Below are 18,759 nucleotides of genomic sequence, written 5' to 3' on the forward strand. Positions count from 1 at the left end.
CAAGGAACAGGCCAGCCTCTCGCTGCTCTGACAAGACCCAGTTCTACTTACAAATATAAACACAGAGAAGCTGCTGCACCAGCTCTGAGTACAGTTCTCCATCCTGAGCTTGCAGGGCTTTGGAAATGGAACCAGGTACTGTAGGAGGGAACACAAAGCATGTGCACAGAGCAGTGCTCTGGAACTCTGCAGTTTTCACTGGTAAGATAAACTAACCCAGTAATTCCTAGGGCTTTTATCAGTTTGCAAATGGTTTAAGAATCCAGTCATTTTCTAGGCACTCCACCACTATGAACAGGTCAATGTGACAGATTACTGAGCTGTACCATATTGTAAAAAACCAAGCAACCACAACACAAAGCCAGAAGGGCCATGAGGAGCCAAAATTTGAAAAAAATCCAAAGGAACCATTAGCCAATACAGCAAACACACTCGTATTTACTGGGTGATGTTTGACTTTGATCATTCAGGGAAAGATTCCCTACAAACAACACACAGCCAGCCTGGTTTTAGTATAGGTCTGCTTTTATTTCCATATTCAGCTCTTTGAGGGAGATAACCTTTCACAATCTGAAAGGAGGAGGGTATAGCCCGCTGTAGTGCTGCTTCAGCACACTAAAACACATCATACAGAAAATGGTTCTGGTGACTTTTCCCCAACCCAAAGGAACACCTGTCCATGTCCTGGGGACACAGACGGAGTCCTGGAACCCAAACATTGTGTGTGTGACACAGGGGTGCACTGGTGAATCTCACCTCACTGGCAAGAGGCAAAAACTGCCAGCTGGCAAGGACTGCAGAGGAGTCGGGAAGTAAATACTGGTAAGTAGTGGATTTAAAAAGAAAAAAAAAATAATAATCAAACCCTAGAAAAAAAAATAATATAAATTTAAAAGCAGCGCCTTTCCAGTATCTCACTGCAGCAGGCAGCAAGACTTAAAGGCACTACAATGTGTCAGAATGGAGAAAATCTGGTGCATCCACCCTTCCAGAGTGCAAGAATATGGATTAAGAATTCCAAAGTTGATATAGGCTTTCGGAAAACAAACAAACTTCTTTTCAGCACAAGATCTGGTGGAGCTGCAGAAAAAGAAAAGAAGAGGTGAGTTAATTACTGTGCTTTTATACAAGCAGCTCAACCTCAGAAGCTGAGCTGGTGAAAGGCTACACCAGCTTGTGTTTCACCTCTTCCTAAACTCTTGTGGTTTAAATCCATACACTAAGTGGCTTCTCTCCCCCTTCCTTCCATAAGAAGATCTCCCATGTATGGAACACATAAGCTGAAGGTTGTCTTACCACAGTTTTATTAATTACTCTGGTTCTGCAAGGGTAATAATTTCTTCATTGATAAAAAATTCCACAGTCTCCTCCTCCCAGTCATCGACATTGCTGTCCAGCTCGTCTGTGTCTACCCCTGCAATGGAGAAAACATCAACACTGAACACCACAAACAAGGCAGCAATGGAATGATTTGATGCTCTTGGCAGAAACAGCCCTTAGACCAGCAGTGAAACAAGAGGTATTTGGTGCTTAAATTCATTGTCATCTTGATCTTTTTCAGCCTTCTTATGTTTGCATTTTTGTAGTGGAGTTTCTCACAGATTTTCATGTAAACAAACTGATGTTATTGTAAACTGTTCTTGTTTTCATTCCTCTCTTGAGGAGGGACAATTGATGGACTTCTAGTTTGACCAGTATGGTTGGAGAGGTGTCAACCTCATCCTCCAATCCATGGTCATTGTCCAAAATCTATATAAACTGAAGTAGGAAAATAAACTTTCCTCTTTTTGCCCTGATGACCTGACTGCATGTGTATCGTTTGTTTTGTGTCCTAGAGTGACAATTCCTAACAAGTACATGTGAGTTTTATTCAGTGATAACCAAGGCATTGCTGTCTCCTACCACACTTTTATCCCAAGGGCAAGCCAATGCCTTTTCCCTCCCCTTAAATCGTGCCACGATTCAGGACAAAAAAAATATAAAAAGGTATAAAAGCCCTGCAGAGAGCAGGAAAGCAGGAAGCAGAGGGAGGGGAAGGGCTGAGGCCCCGGAGGAGCAGTTTGTGTGTGTTCTATCCCAGCCCAGGGCTCACCCCCGCGCAGCTCCAGGCGCTCGTTGCGCTGCTCCATGTACAGCTCCTGCGCCATCTTGCGGTACTTCCTGAACTCCTCCATCATCGTGCGCCGCCGCTCCACCAGCTCCTGCAGGGCACACAGCCTGGTGAGCTCCCCCAAATAAACCCACACCCACAGCCTGGTGAGCTCCCCCCAAACAAACCCACAGCCTGGTGAGCTCCCCCTAAACAAACCCACAGCCTGGTGAGCTCCCCCCAAACAAACCCACAGCCTGGTGAGCTCCCCCTAAACAAACCCACAGCCTGGTGAGCTCCCCCTAAACAAACCCACAGCCTGGTGAGCTCCCCTGAACAAACCCACAGCCTGGTGAGCTCCCCCAAACAAACCCACACCCAGCACTCCTCAGAGTCAAACTTCCTTCTCAAAGACACCTTCTACTTTAAAGAGTCTCTTCCCTAATCAGAATGCTGTTTTGGTGAGGGGTCCTTTTTTCTAACCAAAAGAGCTTTTCTTAATTTCAACACTGGCTAATGCAGCAACATGCCAAGAACTCCAAAATTTTACCACCTTTGCTTAACAACATAACACCAGTTCCACTCAAAACTCTTTACAGTAGCACCTCTCTGAACTAATTGGACTAATTCTAACCATGTGGATCAAATGAACACTTGTGATACGGGAAATGTAGCTTACATATCATCAGTACAAACTAAAGATAGGTTACAAGAGTTTAATCTAGAATATATTTCAAAAGTGTCTTGCCTTTGAAGCTTTGGACTGGCTCAGGCGATCCTTCTGCTCAAATATCTTGGAGTATTTCTTCAGATCCTTCTTAATTTGCTGTGGAAACAGGAAATTTTATTTCAACTGGAGTATCAGAATAGCAATTACAACCATCATCTTCTCTAAGAACTCCTTTAGTAGGCCTAAGCAGGCTATGCCCTTCTGAAAAAATCTCTCTGCTAGGCAATTTCCCTTCACTATAATTTTGTGCCTTGTAGGTCATGTAAGTGTTTCTGTACATATACAACTAGCAAAGTCTGAAGAACAAAATTCAACTTACTCTTTATACCCTTTCATCATACCCTAATTGTAAGAACAACTGGTTACCACTTCTATTTTGACTTACAATACAGTTAATATCTGCAGACATTCCCAGAAGTGAGGTCCCACACAGCAATGTGTTTATTCACACATTCAGGGCAAAAGGCAGTTGTGTAACAAACCTCATCCTAAAGAAGAGAGAGTACACCAAGTGCTTTATAGACCAAATCCATGTCAGCACAAAGCCCCTGGAATAGCCACCTTTATCTGATCCTCGCTGAGCAGGGTAGCTGGTCGTGGTCTCCAGAGCAGCTGACAGAACCTGTCCTTGTTGTTCTTCTGGAGCAGACGGCCTTGGAAGGTCCACAACCAATATGCATTGTCCACCTGGAAGAGCAGTGCACCAGCTCAGCCAAAATAAACTTTAACTCAACACTGGAGTGCTCAGAAATCAATGTTTAAAACTGTGGGAAATCATTCAACCAGTGACAGCTGTTCAGGTTCTCTTCCCAATCAACAGCCCTTTCCAATAGCACTGGAAGAGCAGGCAGGGGTGGGGAAGAGAAATGCACCAGTACCTTGTGGCTCCACCAAGACACAGAGGTGACAATGTATCTGCCCGTGGGGTCCCACTCCACATCCGAGGCCGTGTAGTGCTCTGCGATGTTCATCATGGTGCAGTCAGATGTGTCAACAAATGCTAAGGCACCATTCATGCTGCACAGGCAAAAAACCCACTGCTTTACACACCAGCTCAGCCTGGGCTTGTAAAAACATTTCACAAGCTGCATCTCTACAACTCCTCCTTACAAACAAATTCTCACAGCAGCCAAGAGACACGTTTGTGCCAGTCTCTGTGGCTGGAAAGGAACGTGGTGGATAAAAACAAAACACCACATAAGAATGACACTTCTGTTTCTATGTTCAGTGACCTTTAAGAATATAAATAAAATGGGTTAAAGTCACAGTGAAAACATACTCTGGGCAAGTTACAGCCAAAGTTTAACAATCATATGTTTAGACATAGCAGTGAAGAACAGATTAAAGAAAAGATTTCTAAGATGAACAGCAGTGCTTGTTTGAAAGCACATGACAGCAAATTATTACCTGACTGGTTAACAATAATAATTTTCACTTTCTCTAAAGTGAAACTTTCTTGATAATTCTTTCACAAAGCAGCACTGTAATGAACAGGTATTGCCCGTAAAAGGGCACAAGGCAGTGACAACAAATGCACCGCAAGAGCCACAAGCATGTCCAAACTGGATTGGCTCAGAGTCAGTATTTAACTTAAACAGCTGGAAGGTGTTTCTAAATATGGACTTTTCTGTTGAAAAATGTATTCTTCATTGGATGTGGTAAAAATGGGAAGTGAAAGCTGCAAAGGACTAAGATACATCATGAAGTTGCATCTCTGCACTGCCTTTGCTTTTGCACAGCTCTACCAGAATTACAGTAATCAACATTGACAGGAACACCAAACATTTCTGGGTGAGATGCTGTAGTTCTTTTCCTCTTTCAATCAATGTGGTGGTGTTCAGCAACCTGTGCAACACTCACCTTCTGAGGCCAGCCAACACCACAAACTGCCCCTGGGGACTCCAGAATATCGTGTTTGCCTGCTGTTTGTCAAATGTTTCTGAAAAAAAACAAGGCAAATTCAGAAAAAGATCTCAATCCAATGCCATCAATTACAAGCATCAATCTCACTAATTTCTCAGAAAGCATCACAAACAGGTGCAATTTTGAATTTAGTGCATCTATTACCATGCAAAATATTTTGTATCTGTACTTCTCACTTGTTTTTCACTTACTTATGAGTTCTATTTTCCCGTTGTTTTTAACATGGTAAAAGGAAACTGAAATTCGGGGAGTTTCTCCATGCAGCACAGCAAACTTGCTTCCATTTGGTTCCCAAGCAAAGGCTATGATGCTTTCTGTAACAAGAGGAGCCAAAACTCTGTTAAAGGACAATACAAACCTCTGATTTCAAGTAGTTGCCAAAGAAAACCAAGATATTGAAGAGAGGGAACGCATCAGTTCACAGACTTTCTGTTAAAACATAGGTTGATGAGGCAATTTGCAGGGGAAGTGTTTCTAACTATAGCTCTAAGTCTTCCATCATCTACAAAACACATTCATATTATCAGCCCTAGCATTTTAATTAATAGCACATTTTCAGTTCTGTCACTTTTCAAGTCAGTCACATGCACAAACAGCAACAGAAATTTTGATTTCTCATTTTTACATGAGACATTTGGTAACATTAAAATCCAGCTCTTTTCCAAAGGGTTAAATTCCTAATTATGTCATGTGTTGACAAGAATTTTTAAGAAAGACACAAGCATCTCTACAGAAAAGGTCAAGCTCAAAAGTAAGGAAATACTTGGCATTACCTTTCATTTCCACCACATCCACTGGCACCTGTTTCTCTCTCATGCGGAATATTTCAAAGTTGGTCACTACTCCCTGTAAAGGCCAAAATCAGCTCATTACCCAGCACAAAAACAGCAGATAAATAATTTTATCACTAGGCATAGAAGGACAATTATACAATTAGCCTGTTTGGACACAGGTTGAGAGTGAGTCAAGGTTTATTCCTTTAATGATAACAGATAAATATAATATGCCTCCAAAAACATTCCAAATTTGTTCTGATAAAGAGTAACTTCAGAATTGTAGAAAATTATTTTTTTCAGGCTGTTATAGAATTTAATTAAGACAGATGAACATGTGGCACATTATGCAGCTTGATCTACATGATGTTCAACAGCTGCTCAGTTGTGAGCAGGAGAAGAGGTGAGGCACAGACCTCTCAGAAACCAAGAGGTCACTAAAGTCAAAGCAAATCCTGGATGCAAACATTACATACATTTTGCTTTCCACATGCTTCAAATTCACATGGAAAAAAATTAAAATAGCTTTGACATGATAAAATTTACACTGCTTTTATTTAAAGACAGTACCGTAAGAAAAGGAAGCATGAGACAGAACCAAAATTCCCCAATAAAATCAGAATCACATACCTGTGTGCCTTTGGGAGTCCTGTCTACCTTCACACACAGGTAGTCCCCATTCTTCTGCCAGTGCAGTTTACAATCTACTACGTTGAACAAATTCCGCACACGAATTTCTTGTCGAGAAGGCAGCTGCATCAAAGTCACTCTTGCTGGGATGTCTTTGTCCTCAGGCACCCAGAAAGCAATTATGTTACCACCTGGAGACCATGAGAAGTCTCTACAGGAACAAAGTTAAAAACAGGACATTTTAATTTTCAGTTAGAGATACTACAAGCAGAAACCACTCTCCTTACAGCATCTGAATGTTGCAGACAAAGATCAATTCTCAATAATAAAGACAGGCACAGATACATAACTGAGGGACGTTTAGTAACGATACCAAAACAGATTTTTAAGCAGCTATTTAAATTTGCTACATCACCAGTGTTGACTCATCAGTACATCTCACAAAAAAGGAAGGGTTACACACAGAGTAACTGCCAAGGATCTAGGAACAAATGAGCCAAAAAACCACCCCATTAAATTACCACGGAGACCATCTTCTTGCACCAGGGTACACTCAATTTTCCTGTTGCTTTACAGAGATGTACTTTAAAAACTCTCACAGGAGTCAATGTGTGCTTTGCAGACACAGCACACTGCTCTAAGCCAGCACAACCACCTTGTTAGGGAGATATTCCCTAACAAACTGCATTCCAGTCTGGTTTTGTAGACAAGGAACAGAACTCCCAAGCTAGACTCTGGATTAAGCAGTACCACAAAGAGGATTTCAAAGCACAGAATCTACCAAAAGTGTTCATCAACAAGTGAAGAGTTTTCCATTTCTTTTTGCCACTTTGTCTAATTTGACCACCTCAACATGTAAAGTTCTTTGCTCCAGGCAACAGTCTAAAAGATTCTTCCTGCCATAAAAAATCTCCAGACTAGAAGATTCCAGCTAAAGAGCACAGTTATGATTACAAGGGAATAGACTCACCTTATCCCATTGATTTTCAAGCTCTTTTTGTCCAACAAACCCATAGACTGAAAGATGAGAAAAGGATGAATTTTCAAGTTAGTTACATTCTTACATTTACACACATACTTTCTATTCTCATTATTATGCAAAAAGGCAAGAACTTACAGGTGTTTCATAGATGCTGAGGGTATCTGAAGTCATTCGAGCAAAGAATTTACCATCATGACTCCATCTAAGCAAGGAAATAAAAAATATTAGATTGGAACTGCCTTTTTATTAAATGAAGTCTGGGACCACAACTCTCTATTCTAATTCTGTTTCTCAACCTACTTAAAAATAGGCCAGTGAGCTGAGTTTTCACAGTGGAATCCTCTCTTCTTTTGGCCAGTCAGAATATCCCAGATGATGATAGCCTGAGGGTCATCCTGTGTGTCCATCAAAGGGCTGAAAGTCACTAAATACCTACAAAAAATAATAGAATTCATCAGTGAAACTTCATCTAGTATGTCAGGCTTTAATCCAAGTAGTATTTAAATATCAGGGACTTTTAAAGAGCAGTTTCTCTAATGGGATTTTTCAGGGGAGGGAATAATAAGAACAGGATAATAAAGGAGGAAAAAGTTTTCCTGGCATCCCTCTGGCTGAAAAAGTTCTAGATTTATGTACAAGTCTTTGACATTGATGTTACAAGGGAGAGGAACTCACGAAGTACACTGTAACCTATTATATAGTTTTGACATGAGAGTAACACTGGTTTCAAACCAAACATAAATCACTGACCTTACCCAACCCAAATTAGAGGGATGCTGGGCTTCTCCATTGAAAGGTAAATAATCTCTTTAATACAAAAAAATAAAATCCAACTGCTTCCAAATATGTTACTTGAAAACTCAAATGAAAATGCATCTCAGTCCTGAAATCATTTTATCCTCTCTTGAGCTCTTTAATGTTTAAAAAAATCTTAAGAAATTAATTTCAGCACTCCAGATTTGAAGGCTGCTGCTCATGCCTCATGCTTTTGACCCCTGAGCCCAAACCAATGTGATGCTCTGTACCTTTCACAGGGTGAGAAGTCAATAAGCTGCACTCCTTGGTGACTAAACCTCTGAATCTGCTTGAACTTCTCTCCACCCCACAGAGCAATGCCCCTCTGGTGGAATGTGGCCAGGTAGGTGCCCTTGGGAGACCAACGGACATAGGTCTCTGTCCACCTCTGGATTTAAAACAAAACAAAACAAAAAAAGCACACGCAAAACTTTAACTTCATGCTGTGTCCCTAAAAGAGAAAGAATTAATGCATGGCTGGTAGAAGCACATTTTGTAAAATCCTTTATTAAGTGAAGATCTCAGGATCTGTGATAATTGTGGAGTTTTCTTTCACGCACATAATGTACAGTACCTATTCTTCAAGCTGAAAATTGTCAATTGAGACCTTTTCAACTTACAGATCATCAAAGATGTTTTTCAGGTACAGTGACATCTTTTATGTAATAACAACTAAACCCACCTAACACCCTGGATTTCCTTCTTTCAGCCTTGGTAAAAACATACTGTTCTCAGAAGGGTAGGTATTTCAAATTTCTGAACAACACAGCTCTGGACCTTCAGCTAAGTTAAAGAGATCTCAGCAATACAGACCACAGCCAGAGACCATGGTGATGAGCAAATATTCTCACCATCCCAGAGCCAACTTCCTCCTATTGTAATGCACAGTGGTTATTATGGAAAATGCTCCTGGCTCCTAACAGTTCCCAGCAAGTCCAGTGCCTGCAGCAGACAGGCAGACTAACTCTCCCTTTTTTTATGCCATTACCAAACCAGCTATTCCTCTTTAACACCTCTGTGGTCAGCACAAAAGCAAGGAGTCATCTGAAGCAGCAAACATAAGCACATATTCAGCTCGAATGAATAGTGCTCCTCAAACTCTGACTTTGCATTCTCAGGTCTTTCTGAATCACCTATAACAGAGACATGAAGGAAACTAATGGGCATCATAAACCAGTTTAAAAAAAAAAAACAACAAAAAAACAACCAAACACCACTGCAAACTCTTAAGAAGTTCACTTCACAGTTCTCTTACCTAAGGAGCTAAGTCTAATTCTAAAGGATGTGATTTCACAACTCTTCACAAGGAAGAAAAAAATATTTCAGCAATGGGAAAAAGCCTTTTTTTTTTTCATTAAAAAGCTGCAATGTCATAAAATGAAGGAGATTGACAGTGTATCTGCAATCTCCAGCACTTCCAGGACACTCACTGCTCTGTCCTCAATTTGAACAGGTTCCTTGATGTCATTCCAAAAAATGGATGTCCGGTCTCCTGACTCAAAGATGACACTGTACTGATCCCTACAGTCAGGGTCTTCCAACCAGTATCGCAGATTCCCCTGAGGAAAACAGAGTAAAACACCATCAGTGAGTCAAAGGCTAAGTCAACAAGTTCCACAAAATAGCATCTACCTGGCAGGTGGAAGCTGGTCCTACCAGAGAATGCAACTTTGGGGTCTTACCACTGCAAACAAGTTTTTCAAGTGAAATTAAACAATTCCAATTACTGGATGCTGCAGGCTGAGAGCACACCATAAACAAGTGGATCTTCAAGGTGTTTTGATGATGTTTGATACTTATTTTAAACAAGAAGTCATTTGATATTTGGTTTTTAAAGAAAAAGCAAACTTCTTTCTTCCAACAGACTATTTACAAAGCACTCGGTAACAAACAACAAAGTTTGCCTCACACAATTAAAAATATTAAAAAAATACTTTTGAAAGTCTATTTTTAAATCATTCTGAAAAAATATTATTCAACGTTAAATAATAGGAGTAAATTAAGCAGAAGCACTGAGTTCCTCCCATTTGGATGAAGGAATAGGAGCATGTGACCAGCACTGCTATTTACACCACCATTAACACATCCTTTCTATTTTCATATGGACATTTCAGCAATGAAGTAACCATTTAATATTAAACTGAATATTCCTTTCACTTTTCCAAAATATTCCTTACCAAATCCTTAAATGGCTGTTTCTCAGGGATTTCCCACTCATCACTGATTGTCATGTACCTGCAAAGAGCAATTTGCTTGGTTACACTCCATGCAGGCACTCAGGATTAGAATCCCTAAATCTACAGATAACACACAATTGCTGCACTCACTTATCAAAGTCTGTGAAGAGGTTGACTCTGAAGGTGTGCTGCTTATCCAGCTTGTATCCATCTGCATTCTTCACAGCATCCACAGCGTGGGAGGGAGACATGTACTCCAGGAAAATGTACCTGCAAGTAAGGAAAACCAAGGTACAGGACATTGTTCACTACACAACAGGCTCAAAATAAAGAAGAAACAATGGGGATGAATTAAGAATTCAGCACAGAGTATCTACAAGATAACTTCTTGTTTTGTTTCTAACCTGTTAGGGTCAACAGCAAATTCATTTCCATTCTGGCCACAGGCTCACAAACATTTTTTAGCTCTCTAGGCCTGACCTCAATTACTCTGATATCCTTTCTGAAATGGGCCAGACACAGCAGTGAATCCAAGCTCAACACAACCAGGACAACAGTGAGAGACAGGAACATGCAGGTTACATCCCCAGCTCTTCCCAGCTGAGTAATAGGTCATGTTTAGGAATTGTAACTTGCTGTCACTCACATCTCAAAGCATCTCTATTGTTTTTCAATTACAGAACTCAGCTTCCTTCTGGCCACTCAACACATCCAGCTTTGAGCCCAGCAGACTCCAAACTAATGTTATCCTGAACACCACCAGTGTCTCAAACAGAGGTACGAATACAGAGAGACAGAGTAATTTTCATGCTGATCTTATAGAAGCAACAATCCCTCCACTCCAGAAAACTCTTTTTATGCCTTCTAGAGTATGGATTCCTCCAATACTCAGAATATACACTACAGATATTGACAATCTATTTTGTAACAAACAGTCCAGCCATTGCTACTAAGTTTTTAGCTCAAGAGGACCTTTAATTTCTGCCATAGCAGAAAATTAAGAAAAACTCCTCATGTAGCAGTAAAATTTGTCTCCAAACCCAGCTAAACTGTTTCCACAATTAATCCCCACCACCCTCCACTATGGAGCATAATGAGCTATTAAGCTTCTCAGTTCCCTCAGGAACTTGTTTGTCACTGAGACTGAAGTCAGGACTGCACAGGCTGAGGCAGAAGAAGGTGATGGATAATAACAACTATGAGGTCACCCATGAAGTATTAACATTAACAACCAAAGATAAGCCAGAGCTGTGTTTCAGTCCTCTTTCCAGTTGGAGTATTCATGACTTACCCCTTTGTTTTTCCATCTGCTTCTGGATAAAATTCATTGATAATTTTGCCAAACTTGGAAAATATTTTGTGGATGACATTCTTCAGTTTCTCCAGTCGGTCTGGCCCAACCTGGGGCACGTTATCCACAACAATCACCGAGTCTATTCCATCTGCCTCCTGTGGCTGATCTTTCAGGATGTCACCAAGCAGTTCTGCAAAGACAGCACAGACAGGAAACTAAGGCACTGCTCACATTATGAAGGAGGGAAGACAAAGATGAAAAGAACAGTGAGAGTAAGAAAATAGAGAGACTTCAAATTTCAAGAAATTTCAAGAATCATTTAACAAATTTGGTAGTGAATGCATGTTCTGTCAGAAAAACAACTGAAATGAATGCACAACACCCCAGGAGCACATCCTGACTAAGTGACAGGATTATGTGGTTTCATGGCAAACTTTAAGCACCCAACTCTTGAAGCCTTTCTCAAAAACACACCTTACACACTGAGGCTGTCAACACTTGCACTATCAGTTTTTTTCATGGAGATGGAACTGGCTCACAAAGTCCTCAAAACTGACAACAGCACAGACAAATGCATGATTTGCTACCTGACCTCTGACCAGTCCTCTTGCCCAAATTATAACCAGATTGCTTTGATAAAAAAAATGTAACCTGTACCTCCCTCCCAAATTACACAAGTTTTAGCATAATTCAAAATTATCCACCATACTGGAAGCTCTGCATGTCTCAGCATCACTATAATTAAGAACTTACACTCCATCTAAACCTTTAATTAAGCACAAAAATGAAGGTCTAAGGCAAGACACTGAAAGCCGTATTTAAGACAAGCAGACATCTTCTCACACTGGATATTCTTCAAACATATTAATTCCTGAATATCTGCAGTAAGTTTTAAGATTATGTGAAGATCACTATAAAATACAAGACTACAAAGAAAATAATTTCACACCACCATACTTTTGAATTAGATAAAATCTGAAGAGTCAGACTATCTGTAGGATGCATAGACTACAAAAAAAATATCCAAACACATGTAGAAAGACTTAAAATGTGAGAACAAACTAAAAAAGGTGTTATGTAAAAAGCATAAAAAAATATGGTGGTGTTTTGAAGACATTAGATTTTTGATGGTTTTGTTAATCCAAGAATTTTTGCTGCCCAGAAACATCACTGGAAATATCCCCAGCAATGAAAAGTTATGAGAAACATGTTACTCTGAATTTCAAACTACTAAAAAAGTTGCTTTTGACAACTTTAAGCTTCAACAGGTTATTACACATGAAGCTTCCAATGGATGTGGGGCAACATGAATCACAAATATTTAGCCCATTACCACCAAGATTATGGCGCATCCATGGAATGTTGGTGTTTGTAATATTTATCACTCAAAAATATCATCTCCATCTGCATGTAGGAACTACAAAGAACAACATGAAATATATAAAATGAGAGGACATTTCCACAGGGGTCTACAAGCAAAAGGGGAAAACCAAAGTAAAACACAAAAGGGTAATTTTTAAGGCTCCTTTAGTTATTTCTTTCATAGCCACGTCTCACAAAAGACTTTGTAGGCCAAGGAATGCATGTTTAGATTCCTGAGCAGGAATGCAACACCCTGTATTGAGTCAAAAGTGTAACAGACGGGAGACAAATCCCCACACTGTGCCCTTAAATTCAAAATTGTGAGCAAAGAAATCTTCAAAGAGCAAGAAGCTGGTTCAGCCAGCTCCTGTTGCAGCCAGAAGGAAGCAGTGATGGGTGTGGTGGGTACAGGGCTATCTTCAGCTGGCAGTATTTTAAGGACCACTGTCATTATCTGAACTAAAGCTTCACTAAGTGGTTGTCCAACAATCCCTCCTGCTGTAACTGGGATCGGCTGTTCCTCCCTGCCAACACCACTCGGAAGAAGAGGCACCAAAAGATCTGAGATGCTCCAGTCCTACAGCTGGTCCATCTCACAGGTGCTCCTGAGGACCTGAGCACTGGGAGAGCCTTGGCTTGGTCACACTGAGCTGCTTTTCTCCTTGGGGAGGAACAGAATGAAGGGAAAGGAGTAAGGAAGCTCCAGAAGCAATCCACACAGATGGAAAGCCAGACCAGTCAGAGTGACTAAACTTAAATGCTGTAATTCAGCCACTAACACTGGATTTCATACAGCTGAGAAGTTGACCAAATTAACTAACAACAAAATAGGTGGGAACAGAAAATATGCCCAGTTTCTAAGAAGGAACTGAACAAAACAATCCTAGATGTAAACAAAGTGTATTAAGCAGGAACTTAACAAAAAGAATCCAACTCCAAGGCAATTTTGCCAAAGTCTCTTTAAGAAACAAATGTAAAAGTTCAAAGAGCTGTTATAGGGACTGCTAAACCGAGAACAGCAAACACTTCCTTAATCTGGGATATTTGGCTGCTGTTTTATCAAACTGAACACAGGACTGGAACACAGGAATGCACCTGTGTCACCTGTACTCCACTGCCAGTTGAAATAACTGGCTGATTTACAATTCTGTGCTTTAGAAACATCTTTCCCCTTTTGATACGTGTAACAGACCCTACAACATGCAGAATACACTGACACCAGGCCCTAAAACAGCACAAATGCTGAACAAATAATGGGGAAACAAGTACTTTTGCTGTTCTAAAACTAAGAAAATTAATCTGAAAAGACCCATCTGAAAAACACTAGAGTTCTAACCTCTATATGGCAAGCCCATGTATAAACATTTATTGTCTGTGCAGTTACACAACAGCTTTGCCATTTTAAGGCAGTCAATATCCACTACATTTAAAAGAGCCTGGGCTGACATTTTTAGCTGCCAAAAACGATTTTTCCCTATGTTCTTGTCACAAAGTACCTACATCCCATCTTCACGAGCAGTAACTCTCCTCAAACCCCGTTCACCTACGGATCTTATTCTGGGTGCATGGAAAAAACAAGAACGATGAAATAAAGTCTGTAACGAGCACATCAACCATTTAAAACTCCTGTTTCTACAGCTGTGTTTTACTAATGGAGGCAAAAGGAAGGGAGAGAAGCTGATGATTCCACCCAGAGGGCAGCCCACGCTTGAGGTGTAACAGCGATTTTAGAACCACTTCAACAGGAGCTTTTAGAGCTTTTAGCAGCGTTGTGCGGTGTAGAGGTAACTCATAAAACCCCCATCATTTGAGCAGCAGAGCTGGGGTGCAGACAGGCAGGCAGGATGCCGAGCTGCCCAGCGCCAGGGCGGGGGCACAGCCGGGCCCGGGGCACAGCGTTCCCCGGCTCCCCACGGGCTCCCCCGGAGCCCCGGCGGCTCCTCCCGTCCCGCACCTTCGTCGCTGATGTCGTCCACGAAGTCCTCGGGGTCGCTGAAGGAAATCTCATCCTCGGGCTCGGCCGGGGCGGCGGGCGCGGCCTCCCCGTTCTCCTGCGCCGCGCCGGGCTCGGCCTCGGCCGTGGGCTCGGCCTTGGGCTCGGCCTCAGCCTCAGGGCCGGTCTCGGGCTCGGGCTCGGCCCTGGCGGGGCTCTGGCGGCCGGAGGGCGGCCGCGGCTCGGGCGGCTGCTCGGGCTCCTCGGCGGCGGCGGGCGGCGGCTCGGGGGGCCCCTGCGGCGCCTCGGACTCGCCTCCTCCTTCCTCCTCCTCATCTTCCTTCTCGTCCTCCTCTCGCTCCTTCTCCTCCTGCTGCTGCGGCGGCGGCTCAGCGGGCGGCGCGGGCGCGTCCGTGTGCTCGGGCTCCTCGGCGGGGCCCTGCGCGCCGGGCGGCGCGGCGGCCGCGGGGCTCTCCTCGGTGTCCTGCATGGGGCGGGCGGGGCCGGGTGCGGGGCCCGGTGTCGGTGCCGGGTGTCGGTGCGGTGCCGGTGCCGGCCGCGGGCTCTCTCTCGGTGCCGGTGTCGGTGCGGGTCCCGTCCGGAGCGCGGCGCGGAGAGCGGGGGAGGGGCGGGGCGGCTCCTACGGCCGGGCCATGTGCGCCAGGCCCAGCGGCCCGCGCGCCGGCACCTACCACCGCACCCGGCGCGGGAGGGAGAGCCCCGGCCCCGCCGCCGCTCCCGCCCGCCAACGCCTCCTCTCCCCTCCGGGCACGGGCGATTCCGCCGCCTTTGCCACCTGCGTCTGGCTCAGCCGGCGGCGGCTTCGTCACCTCCTCACCCCGCTGCACCCCTCGCACCCCTATTTGGTGACTGCTATGGCTGCGCCCAAGATGGCGCCGCCTTCCATTCTACTGAGGTGGGGTCCGGCCGAACTATTTTTTAGGGGGCACCGTTACATTTAACTGCGCTGACGCCCCGTGAAACCTCCCTGCGTGTGCGGCCGCTCAGCAGCTGTCACTGCTCAGCGCTGGGCAGCGGGGACAGGACAATGCCACGGGGACAGGACAAGGCACTAGCACCAAACTCTCCCTACAGCCCCACTACGATCTTCCACCATGGCTTCGCCCGGAGCCAGCCGGCGCGGGCGATACCAAGCTGCTGTAGAGGGGGAGGCGCGTGGTGCTTCGCCGACATCGACGCGGTTGTGGCGAGGGCGGAGGGTCAGCGCACCCCCCGCGGCGGCGGGGCCGTGTGGTACGGCCCGGCGGCAGCGCCACATCAGCCGGGCGGGACGGCGGCCCCGGCAGTGGGGACGGGCGGGATGGTGGCGCTCGGAGGGTGACCGGGCGGCTGCCGAGCGCTGCTTCAGCCCCACCGTGACCTTTGTGGGATTTAAATAACGTTTTTTCCTGAGGTGCAAGATGACAGTGGCCGTGCCGCGGCATCTCTGCCTGCCCCGCCAGAAGGCTTAAAGGCCCGGTGAGCTCCCGGTGGAGGCGGGCGCACAGGAGAGTGCTCTGAGGGGTCACCGGGCACAGTCCTGGCCTCTCAGCGTGGTTTTTAAATGGTTTCTGAACTGGTAAAGCTCCTCCCCTCTCTCCTCGTTGGCTGCCAGCGTGACTGACCTGGGAGACGTGACCCCCGGTTATCAATTAAAGCAGCACATTCTGTCCCGGGCACCTCAGGCTGGTGAAGAATACGTGAAGTGTGACTTTTGTCACCCTGTATGTCAATATATATAAAAAGAGAGAGAAAGTATATTCGGAGTGGCTCAGAGAACTTGGAGTTTGCCTCGGATACCGTCTTGAGGTGACAATTGCAGAGGAAAAAATTGTCGAGTTTGTTCAAACTTAGAGATGAACACTTGCATTTTGAGTAGGATTTCTTTTTTTTTTATACCAATGCATTCAATCAATCATCAAAACGGACAATACCAGCATTAAAAAAAAAAAAAAAAAAGCCAAAAAAAACCACAAACAAACAAAAAAAACCCCAAACAAACAAAAAAACAACAGGTACTGTACATGGCATTTTAAAATTAGAACTTGTCTCATATTGCAGCGTCTTCCATGTTTTGATAGACTCTCGAGGGCAGATGTTGAAGAAGCCGAGGCAGACACTAAGTTGTTGTGTAATTTTTCAGGGAGTCACACGATGGCATCCGAACTCCACTCCAGTTCCCCTGCCCGTGTCCATCCCCATCGAAGGCAGCTCCAATGAATGGAAATGATGACTGGCACTTTGTACAGCAGCTTTTTCCCCCTCATTATATCGTGGTGGCTGACCAGACCCTGACTTCCCAGTCAGCTCCAGCACTGACTCTGAAGTGAACAGAAAGTGCTGTTTCCTGACATCACAACCTAATTTTCCAAATGTGAGGCAGGACATGGCTGCTGTTCAATCCATGGTCCCAGCTGGGTCCTCAATATTCCATGGGGTGTGTATGGGGTCTGTGTTGCTTTTGTTTCACCGCTCCCACAGTTGTCTGTGTTGCTGGAATGTGCAATTTCTGCAATTGCCCTTCTTCCTGTTTGCACTTTTCCAGTCACTCTGGTTAAACAGTGGATCTAAGCATTGAATTCTCCTTTCCCTGACATTGCACAGGCTGCCCTTTGCACTTTCCTGTACTTTTCAGCAACTTTTAATTTATCTGCTCTTCCTTCCTTCTCCCTTTCCTTTCTCTGTTGAAATTTCCCCTCAGTCCCTGTCCTATCTCCCTGCTATTCTTTTTTTCTTCCTGCCCTTACTCAGCAGTCTGAGGGAGAACAGAACAACTTAAAACCAGAGATTTTGACACTGGCAGCTGAAGGCTGTTCCTTTAAGTAGTCCACATGCAAAACTCCTAATCAATGGGAAATTTGGGGGGGGAAATGTTGCAGGAATGGCTTTTTATAACACAGCACTCCAACCAGCAGTGCCTCATGAATTTTATTGTGTGCAGGTGATCTGAGAATAGTGGAGCTGACAGCTCTGTTTCCTAAACTGAATTCTGAAGGAGTAAGCAAGTTCTTGTGTGAAATTTCATCTAATCCTGACAGGACGTGCCCGGAATGACACACTGTGAGTGAGGGAGGGCCTCGGGTAGGGACCTATTTCTGCATTGCTTTTGTCACCTGGAACCTGCTGGTTCAGCCCCTCTGCTCCACTCTGGTGAGACCCAGCTGGAGTCCTGCATCCAGCCCCGGGGGCCCAGCACAGGAAGGACATGGATCTCTTGGAACAAGTCCAGAGGAGGCCAGTGAGATGAGCAGAGGGATGGAGCAGCTCCTGAAGGACAGAATTGGGATTGTTCAGCCTGGAGAAGAGATGATTTTGGGGTGACCTGACTCTGGGCTTTAAATACCTGAAGGGGCCTGCAAGAAAGATGGAGAGAGGTTATTTACAAAGGGGAATTGAAAATTGAAAAGAGGGTAGGTTTTGATTAGATATTAGGAAAAAAACTCCTCCCTGTGAGGGGGTGAGGCCCAAGCAGAGGTTGCTCAGAGAAGCTGTGGCTGTCCCATCCCTGAAGTGTCCAAGGCCAGGTTGGACAGGGCTTGGAGCCACCTGGGATAGTGGAAGGTGTCCCTGCCCACAGAACAAGATGATCTTTAATGTCCCTTCCAAACCAAACCATTCTATGATTCTCTGACATGTGTCCCTTTTTTTTCCCTTTAGTGTTTATTGTTTCTTTATGCTCAAGGTTTTCCAGAAGTTTTTGCTGCAGTCACAGCAAATACATAACTGTTCAATAACTTATGTCAGGCAGACTCTTTCCAGCCCCGCTGAAAAATTATTTCCGCAATTGAATTATTTTTCATGGCATTTTTCTTCAAGACTGAAGCAATCTTCTGTTGAGAATATCTTATTTATACCAAATAAATAGTTATGCTATTAGCTTAAGTACAGACCAATCAAAAATCTATAGCTAAATGAGAACATGTTGATTCCTCCATTCATTTTCTCCAAAATTGCTATATAGGCGAAAAAATCCTGTGGTGCTGAGAAGTGCTGAGCAGGCAGAACTCTGCTCGGCTGCTGCACAAACATGATGTGAAGGGCCTCTCAGCTTAAATAATGCCATGCTTTTTT

General features: G+C 44.0%; 1 protein-coding gene across 1 annotated transcript; it reads right to left on the bottom strand.

Moving 5' to 3' along the window:
* Positions 1–840: 840 nt before the first annotated feature.
* Positions 841–15,178, bottom strand: EIF3B (eukaryotic translation initiation factor 3 subunit B; the record flags this gene model as incomplete). The annotated part of the gene is made up of 19 exons (XM_083872879.1): positions 841–1,080; positions 1,297–1,414; positions 2,093–2,201; positions 2,838–2,915; positions 3,381–3,506; positions 3,698–3,836; positions 4,680–4,758; positions 4,934–5,056; positions 5,516–5,588; positions 6,146–6,356; positions 7,116–7,162; positions 7,263–7,329; positions 7,428–7,559; positions 8,153–8,310; positions 9,353–9,481; positions 10,100–10,157; positions 10,250–10,369; positions 11,391–11,583; positions 14,710–15,178. 18 exons carry the CDS (start codon positions 15,176–15,178, stop codon positions 1,311–1,313), a joined length of 2,415 nt encoding a protein of 804 aa, XP_083729005.1. The 3' UTR covers positions 841–1,080; positions 1,297–1,310.
* Between the last annotated feature and the right edge of the window lie 3,581 nt (positions 15,179–18,759).

This window comes from Zosterops lateralis (genome assembly GCF_965231275.1).
Source record: "Zosterops lateralis genome assembly, chromosome: 15".
Classification (NCBI taxonomy): Eukaryota; Metazoa; Chordata; class Aves; order Passeriformes; family Zosteropidae; genus Zosterops; species Zosterops lateralis.